General features: G+C 36.3%; 1 protein-coding gene across 4 annotated transcripts in view; it reads right to left on the reverse strand.

The window, feature by feature from the left end:
• Positions 1-3,197: 3,197 nt before the first annotated feature.
• The window catches only part of edil3a (EGF-like repeats and discoidin I-like domains 3a), a 136,421-nt gene continuing 129,794 nt past the window's right edge, over positions 3,198-9,824 (reverse strand). For all 4 annotated transcript variants that reach the window (XM_007562314.2, XM_016676703.1, XM_007562333.2 and 1 more), the window contains one exon: positions 3,198-4,707. In XM_007562314.2, coding sequence (XP_007562376.1) covers positions 4,558-4,707 — 150 coding nt within the window. In that variant the 3' untranslated portion in view covers positions 3,198-4,557. The remainder of the gene's footprint in view (positions 4,708-9,824) is intronic.

Here is a 9,824-nt window from a genome sequence, read left to right on the forward strand (position 1 = left end):
CCACATGGCTCAAGGCTATCTGTGAATATGACTTCTTAAGGCTTTCTTTGTGCCACTCTTTCATAAGACCTAGATTTGTTGAGTGAACAGATACTAGTTGTATAGTTGACAGTCTCTCCCCTAAGCTTTTCTGATTTGTGCTGTCCTTGCGTGGCCTGTGAGTTTAGGTGGACGGCCCTGTCTTGGGAGGTGTGCAGCTGTGCAGTTCTCCATTTTAATATGATGGATTGAACGGAGTACTATGAGATATCTTAAACCTTGGATATTATTTTATAACCAAACCTTTCTTTAAACATGTCCCCAGCTTTATGTCTACCCTGTCTGCTGTGCATCTTGGTCTTCATGATGCTGTTTATCTACTCATGTTCTCACAGAAACTTCTGAGGCCTTCAAAGACCTGCAGTATTTACAATACACAGAGATTAAATTTCACAAAGCTGGACTCTGTTTACCCTAACGGTAATTTCTGAAGACATTTGATTTCACAAACGTTTTTAGGTAGAAGTACCATACTTAAGGGGGAATATTCTGACTTTTATTTGTAAACAGTTTGAAAACCATGCATCATCTCCAGCTTCACTGCCTTCCAGCAAGAAGGCTCTGGGTTCAAGTCCGGGTCTTTCTGCGCTGTGCATGTATGGGTTGCCTCTGGGTTCTCTGGTTTCCTTCCACAGTCCAAAGCCATGACTACTGTGTTAAGTGGTCTCTGTAAATTGCTATTAGGTGTGTGGTTGTTTGTCCTATGTGTCTCTGTGTTGCCCTGAGATGGACTGGTGATTTGTCCATCATTTGTCCGCCTTTCTCCCAATGACTGAGTGAGCTATAGACAATGAATGGATGGGTGTATCTTCTCCTATACAATTATGCAGTACTTTGTGTTGGTCTATCAGAGAATAGTAAAATACATGGAAGTTTGTGTTTTCCAACATGACAAAATTTGAAGAAAAAAGTATGAACACATTTTCAATTAACTTTACTAAAGGGATGACAAGGTATGCTGTCAAGTTAAAAGAAGAGTCAACACTATTTTCACACATATGTTTTTATTTGTCAAACTGAAAGAGTTTGTTTGAAGCAATTTTTTTTTTTACTGTACAGTCTCTCCCCCCTATGCAGGCTTAAACCTAATCAGTGTTCAAACTGCTTACTTTTCTAGATGTAGACATAGGAGGTAAGAAACAATTTGTGAACAGATGACACAGAAATACAAAGACAGCATGGCTTCTCACTTTGCTTCCATTTTGTTCATGTTAAATGAAGTTTTACAATGTGCAAGACAAACTGACAAGAGGTGTAAAGTAAAAAGGAGTTACACTGCAGATATATATGAAGAAAGATTGTGTGGTGTGGACATCTTTGTTATACTGTACTGTTTTCATCTGTACATCATGCAAACGTCCTGAAAACTTTGTAGCAGCCCTGCTCCATCATACATGCTGAAAGTAAAAGCCAGTAACAAAGATTGATCAGTCCAGATTTTGGCCACGACAGTTATTTGGCAATAAAGCATTTATGGGTCACAATTTAAATAGCCAAAAAAAAAATTGTGAGACACAATTAATGCATTTATTCTCTGCTCACAAACCTACAGAGTGGCAGTCAATGATTCACACTAAGAACAGTTTTCACACAATGACGATCTACAGCAAAAGGCGTTCAGTGTAACTTACACAAGTGAATTGTTCAAAGTCATTCCTTTTCATATCTGCGACATTACAGAGTAGAAGGGTATCACATAAGTGTCTTATATACTGCGTATGCTCAGATCAGCTCCACTTTTCCAACTTATTACAAACATTACTGGTAGATTTTTTTTACTTAAAAAAATTTCCCGGTACAAAACCACACTACGTAAATTTTATTGAAATTTTGCACATGTGCTCTTGACTATTTTAGGACAGGCTTAAGTAGGAAAATGTTTGAAGTCAATTTTAACTTGCAGGTTTTCAGATGAAATAATGTAAACAACTGTGGTCATTAGAGGAAAAACATGCAGTCAAATTATTTGGCTGTTTAGAGAACTTTTGACAGCCGACGAACCGTAAATGAAATCATATGTGGCACATATCTGAATGTAGCACTCAATAAATTTGGCAGACCAAATTTTAACCACAGAATAGCCTACCCAAACAGAAAAAGCGACTTTATGCAGGAAAAATCTGTATAAATTTAAAAGAAACAATGACACTGTTTCTTAACTTGCCGGATATTTTGTCACATAATATAAAATGGTGTCTATGCCTGTCAAAAAGTAGAGAAATGAAGACCATTTTCTGAAACATCAAGCTCTGTCCAATCTCAGAAGTACATTATATGTTTTCCATATAACGAGTCTCCATTTTGTACAGTGTATGCGTATTGGGACAAAGGGTGTAAAATTTAAGTTCTAATGGTGCAGAGTAATTTAATTCTGCTGTGATGTACCATCACAATTTTCTTATTGATTTTTTCCTATTTTTGAATGAAATGTCATTACTTTATACAAAATCTATGAGTACCTCTAATTGCCCAGCCAGCATGCCTAGGTGGGCCCCATGTGGGGCAAAGGAGGGGTCCCATATGGGTTTGTCCGCGGGTTCCACGATGGCCCCACATGGGTTTGCCCATGTAGGACCACAGCCCACATGGGCCCTACATGGGCCCTAAATGGACAAACCCATGTGAGCCACCACCATATAGGCCCCATGTGGGCTGTGGCCCTACATGGGCAAACCCATATGGGACCCATATGGCCTGCCCTCCTTTTCCCCACATGGGGCCCACCTAGGCATGCTGGCAGGGTTGGTCAAATAATTGTTAGCTTAATTAATAAAAACGGGTCCGACTCAATGCTGAGAGAGCCTCTATGTTACTCAGTCTGCAAAGGTAAGTGAATCTTTGTTGGTGCAGACTGAATTTCTACACAACGTAGTATGAAAATAAGTAGTAACTGCAGCAATTTAGGATTTAGGACCTTTGTGTGGTATGTATGCTGCCTGGTCTTTTGTGAAAACCATGACAGCCTTTCTTAGTTGGGGATCTCGTCGCCTATTCCACAGTATGTATATGTGGAAAAGTGATGCTGTAATAATGTTGTTTAACCCAAAGCAGTGCATCTCTGGTGAAATGCAAAATAGTGCAACAAAGTTATAAGGTTTTGACGCAACTGGTGTTATCGCACATCTGTAATGCCTATGCAATTATTTTATGTAGTTTTGTGTCCTGCAAGTATTACTTTACATAAAAGTACAGTTTTTAACACAAAACATTAATACTTAGGTACCCTGCAATAAACACTAGAGTTCTCTACTGTTGGTATAGCCCATCATCAATGTTCGAGCAAATTACACACTTTTATTAACACAGTCTGCATTTGTTTTCTTTTGAAAATTGGCAAATTAATATTTTGTTTATTATAAGACATAAAAAAACTTTTACTATTTGATGTATGTACATTATGCTGATGACATCAGTAATTTCTTTCTTTCCCTCATCTGCTATTTTCTGTGTACAATAAATTTATAGTATGCTTAGCTGGCCAAACATTATTCAAGTGGTTATATATGTGGGAGTATTGTGAATGATATCTATCCTGAGCTTTTGAATCAATTCATCTTAGATCTCCAAGACAACATGAGGACGTTACAACATATTTCATAAATCTGACAATAGAGTAGAAAAAAGGAATGAGCACAGAAGATACCGTTTTAGAAAAAGACCAGCTACAATCAGAAATAGGGAGCAACAAATCAGATAAATAAATAAAGCCCCTAAGCTTCAGTGTCAGTGCTGCAGTAAAACTCTTTAACTGCAGTGTTTGCTTGTTGTCTCACAAAGCACAAATTTTTATAAGTGTAAAGTAATGTGTCAGAACTATTTAAAAATGCACATAAAAATAGGTCCCTAATTCAAAGCTATTTGCTCTCAGGACTGGAGGTTTTTCATGATTTGTTGTAATATACATTTATAATTCACGTACCATGCAGTTTCTTAATCTTTTACATATAATACAAGTGTGTTAATAATATTGTGATGAATGTTTTCCTTTGAGGGTATTCATGGCTTGAAGGGGGGTTCAATTATGAAATTAAAAACATGTTTTGTTATATTTTCTTCCTTGGACAGTTTAGTCATGATACAGAGTCGGTTAATAATGTCCCATGAAGCACGACAGACAGTTTTAACGTCTTTGTTAAAAAGTGACACTGTACAATAGCTTCCACAGTAAAACCACAGTGAGACCCCATTCTGACCCCTAACCCTGACCCAAATATCTTACATAAGTTCATTCCAAACAGGATGGCAATTCTTGAGAGGAATAAAAAGACAAAGATCACGCTTTTAAGTAGGAAACTGAAACAGTGAACCAGGAGGCAGGTTTGAAATCATTGTACAAAAGAACTAACAAGACCCCCACCACCACTTAGATGCTTATTCCTTGAAAAAAAAAATAATAATAATTGGAAATTAATTTCTTTTTACAGGTTGAACAGTTTATTTTTGAGCAACTGCTTGATAGATTCCAGTATTCCAAAGAAGAGGGGGATGATGGACAGAAAGATGGAGAAGGGAGAGACATCACTCTTGTTCTGTGCATCCCAGTATTTCTACACGCAAAGTGATCCTGCCGTACCACGACCAGGGAAGGATCCGCACAAACCGAGCGTAGACTGGGGGATCTATCACGTTCTTTCTGTGTGTGTCGTTGTCGAAGTTCCCCTGGAATACCTGAAAGAGAGGCAACATGGGGTTAGATTTTTTTCAACATTACTGTAATACACACAAGTAATGTACTGTTCAGTGTGTGCACTTAATGTATACATATATGTATATATATATATATTTTTTAATTACCACATATCACTATGTTGAATCTGTATGCATTAGTACACAGTTGTAATTACAACAGAATTACAACTAATTCAGTTGTAATTGCTTTTCAATAATATTTAAATTTACTGAGATGCACCTATACGTTTTAATGACATTTTAATGTGCCAACCATATTCGTATTATCTCTGTGCAACACATCTTATTCCTCATCCATGTCATGCAAACCTTCTTTATATAATCCCTTTCTAAATTTATGAATATTCCCTTTAATACATCTTTTAAAAAAATAATTTAAGGTTTGACCATCGTAATACATATTCACCACACAGGGACACAAGCTCTCTGGTGTATTATTAAAAGGTTCAATGTGTGCTTAATGACAGCAGCATTAGAAATAAATGCATCTGCAGGGGGTGCTTCATTCAAGGATCTGATAATGTCAATTTAACACTTATTATTATGCCTGTGTAATTGGGATGTAATGGGATTCAGTCTGGTGTGGAATAGAAAAGCAGTGGGATAAATCCAAACAGGTGCTGAAAACTGGGATTTACATATTTTGACTTCATTTTAGACTAATTCCCTTTCAAATATTCATAAGAGCATGAGGAATTTGGCAGAACAGTGATTCAAATTTTGTGTGTTTAGAGTGAATAATCATAAAGTGTGGAGCATATTTTGCACTTCAACAGTTCAAATAAAAAAAAAGACGAGAGAAAAAAAAATCTAATTAAAGCTGTCAAAAGATTTGTGGATGAGTTCTAGTGGATTATAGCCTGGGAGAAAATATCTAAATTCCCTCAGGCTCACCATAAACACTTGTAAAAATTAAAAGACGGGGTACAGTCTTTTGGGAATTTAGTGAAACTTAAAGTATACATTTCTGCAAAGATTTGTCAACACAGCTGGTTCAGCAGTTGCCAGAAGGTTGCATTTTGTATTACTTAAAATACTTATCTGAAACGATTAGCTTTCTGCTGATCTAAAATGCTAATGAAAGTTCAATGGAGAGTTCAATTTTAACATCTTTTCTCCAGCTCACTATTAAATCCAAAATCTATTTTTAAATTACTATTTACTCTTTTTTAAAAGCTGTGAATATATTTGTTATTTCGCTCACAGATCAGATTCACTGGTGGCTGTGAACACAGGGGCCAGTGGCTGCATAGGACTGGAAATGACTCCTGTTACGGCCCCTGTACTAAAGAGATTATACTAAATCAGTTTCTTATGATGATATTTACTGGCACAGAAACTGTAATTATTTGCTCCCCTGGAACAATTAAATGTTTTATCGTCACAGTTTTCCTTCAACAATGAATACAAAACTAAGGTGTTGCACTTTTAGCTTTAGCCGTGTTGAGGCAGGTTCACAGTTTTTATCTGCTAGATCAGAGCTCTGCAACTTTCAGCTCTGGAGCTGCAAGTGTAACTTAATACATGACACATTTAAACATTGCAATGTATTTTTGTTTCTTTTATTTTTTTTGCTATGCCCCCCTGAAAAGACACTGGTGCCACCCTGAGACTGCCCCCCGAATAAATTTGGCTTGTCTAAAAGCAAACTAAGAGGCTGCAGAACAAGCTCCCAATTTTTGTCTTTGATGCAAAAACCCATTAGGTTTCTGGGTTTTAGTGGGCCTAAAACCCAAAGATTTTAGGGCCACTATATTCTTGAAATATCTTCATAAATAGACTGTAATATGAAAGATAGTTTCGCTGTGAAACACTTTTATTGACTCTTTAGTTGTGGATTCTTTGGAAGTAGGTGACATGATGTAACTGTCAAGATTTTAAAGGCTTTTACTTTCAAATGAGTGTGTAAGTTTCTGTTGTTTTGGTCTGAGAAACATTGTAAACAACACACAGCTTCATAAATGTTATTGCTTTTAAGTTTTCAACAACTTTAGGTCACACTTTTCTCATACTTTTCATCATAATCTTTCTGCCGTGTCAAATTCAGCTCATCAGATTATTTATATCCAAGCAAGAACACATTATCACAATCTGCTCTCTTGTTTCTTCCTCTATCCCTTATGCAGGTGCTCTTATGCTTTGCTGTTTGTTTAAATGCTAAGCATGCAGATAATTATGCATTGTGACATTCTGCGCAAATATAGCTACATACATTTTAATTTCCCTTGTATTTTACCAATGTTTTTTTCAAATGTAACTAAAAAGGTATACTCCATATAAATGACGTAACTTCCACTGAGTTTCAATGTTGTTACCCTTAAGAGAATAAAATCATCAACTTCTGGCTCATCATATTCTCTTGTGCTCCCGGATTCAATGATTCCATGTGTGGGAATAAAAGCCACACAGAGATGACAGTCAATGCTCCACGTTATACATTTTCAGAGTTTATTCTAACATTTAAAAGTATAAAATCACATTGACAACACAGACTTCAAACACACTAAAACAGACATTCATTTACCTGAGACAAATAGAAAAGAAGAAGAAAAAAGAAAGAAAAGGAAAGACATCTTTGGAGAGTTGCAAGAGCAAATCTGATTTGTTACTCCTGTGTACAAACTTTTATAGCAAAGGCGTATTCTTGTCTTCAATTTATTGAAATAAGGTGCATCTTTGTTCATCCAACCAGGAGCTGTCTCGAACCCCTTAAAAGTTAGAAACTCCCTGCAATTTGTTTTCAAGATCAAACATTAGTTGTCACCTTTATCTAAACAAAGTGGAAGCGAAGCTTCTCCTCCACTGGCCTGGACTCCTGCTGTTTTATGACTTTTCACAGATCAGTGTGAAAGCTGGAACTTCTCCTGATTGTTTCCCACACAGACAAAGGGCAGTTCAAAAGGTCTTAGCAAACAGTCTGCTGTAACTACAGGTAACATAAAGGTCAATAGGGCAGAATAAGTTATTAATCTGAAAACTATAATTAGGCTATTTCAATCAAGACATGTTGCTAAGTTTTAAAACTAGCATATTTTAAATTTATTTTCTTAACACCCTTCATAAACTATCTGCATTAAGTCTATTTCCCCCCCCAAAAAAATTGGATTAGATTTAGGTATAAATAGAGCAAACTGTCCACAAATACAAGGTAAACTTTAAGACTGCTCTTTTCTGAACAACTACATAAATTTGCTGCATTTATTTCCACCCAAAACAACCAAGTAAGAGCTGAGTCATTACTGGCCTAGGAAAGGTCTCCAATGCCTAGAAGCCCATATGATAGCACCCTGACCTAATTAGTGTCGATTGAACTGGACCTGGTCCATTTTGAAAAGAAGCGGGGCTTAAAAGAGCTCTCAATATCCCATAGAGCGTGACATTTACTATGACAGTCTTTGATTAATCATCAGATCTAATGAAACGTCATACTCTCACTATAAGAAATGGCACATATTTAAGAGGACCTGCCCTGTATAACATAGTTAAGGCTTGATGTAGCATACTTACATTAAGTCTGTTTAATAGTATGAAAACATATGCACAATATTTGCACTGATAATTCATATTATGATAAGCAAAGGTATGTTTTTTTCAAAGTCTTTGATGGTGTAAGGTGTAAAATGAGTCGCATGGAGCATCGCCATGACTGTAAGGTGACATCTCTGGGATATCAAAGCACAGAATGAAGGGCCTGACAGCAATAAAACCTGCAGATCCTTGAAATATGACAAGGTCCTTTCCTAGACTGTCTGGAGACGTGCACAGTTTCAGAAGCAATGTCTTTAAAATAGATTCTCTCCAGACAGATATGTGAAAAATGACGACACAAAGATAATGAGAACAGAAGTGAGGGACATAAAGACAGTTATAAACAATAGCAAATTAGAAAGTATTTTGTTGTTTTGTCAACAAATTTAGGGAAAATATTTAATAGAATAAGTCTGGTTCTCTTCAAACCAGACCCGATATTTAGATTACTGGAATAAAGTGAATCTTCTAACATCTACCAGTGTATTCTGATGTTTTTAGAGGACAGCACTACAGGGAGGCAGTTTATCAATACATGGACATGGTTTGCCACATTAATCATAATCATTGCAATCAGGAGTCAGGTCTAATCATGCTGTAATCAGTGTATGAATAAGCATTTTGGTATTTCAAAAGTGACAAGCAAAGATTACAATAATGACCATGTCTGTAGGAAGGCAGCACAAGGAAATTAGGCGACACAAGGAAACTGATTATGTAAAAAAAAATAAAAATAAAAAAATCAAATCTATAACTGTGTATAATAAACATAGATACTCATTGAGTTTGGAAACGCAAGACACTTAGCACACTTAAAGAACAAAATAAAATACTTTATGTGGCATGCAGCCAGAAAGTTTGAATAAAAAATATGTCTCATCCTTTTTCATTGTTTGGAGCTGAAATTGATATTGAAATATACATATGAATAATTCAACCCATGCACAACTACTTTTGTGGAAAAGGAATGTTTTAGTACATCCACAATAGTTTGAGTTTTTTTCATGAATAAATCCAAAATGGCAAATTATATTACAGACGTTTAGGTATTTCTTATTACAGTTTGAGAACGTATAATTAACAACATATAATCAAATTACGATAACAGTTTACAGTATGGGGAATACCTAACCAAACTACTCCTACTAGTTAAAAGGTTATTTCTGTACCTGTCTGTATCTAATGCTTTATGTAAAAAAATAAAAAAAAAAAAAAAATAGCTTGATTAGCACTGAAGATGAAAATTTGGCTAAAGAATTCAGATTGGTGTGGCGTTTAATCTTTTGCATATAAAAGATGCCACCTTCAATAACTCAAGTTCAGGTTAGCTTAAGACAGAGGCTCCCAAACTGTGGGGCGCGCCCCCTAGGGGGGGAACCGTGTCATTGCAGGGGGGGCACGGGAAGCCGTCTGGATGAAAAAAACAAAACAAAACATGAGCTCTGGGTTTTTACCTTAGAATGGCCAACTCTCTGTTATTCCTATGTCAATTTGATACAGTAGAGCACATGTGTCAAACTCAAGGCCCGCGGGCCACATGTGGCCCGCCATGTCATTTTATGTGGCCC

Source organism: Poecilia formosa, unplaced genomic scaffold (assembly GCF_000485575.1).
Source record: "Poecilia formosa unplaced genomic scaffold, Poecilia_formosa-5.1.2 Scaffold5, whole genome shotgun sequence".
In the NCBI taxonomy this organism is placed as follows: domain Eukaryota; kingdom Metazoa; phylum Chordata; class Actinopteri; order Cyprinodontiformes; family Poeciliidae; genus Poecilia; species Poecilia formosa.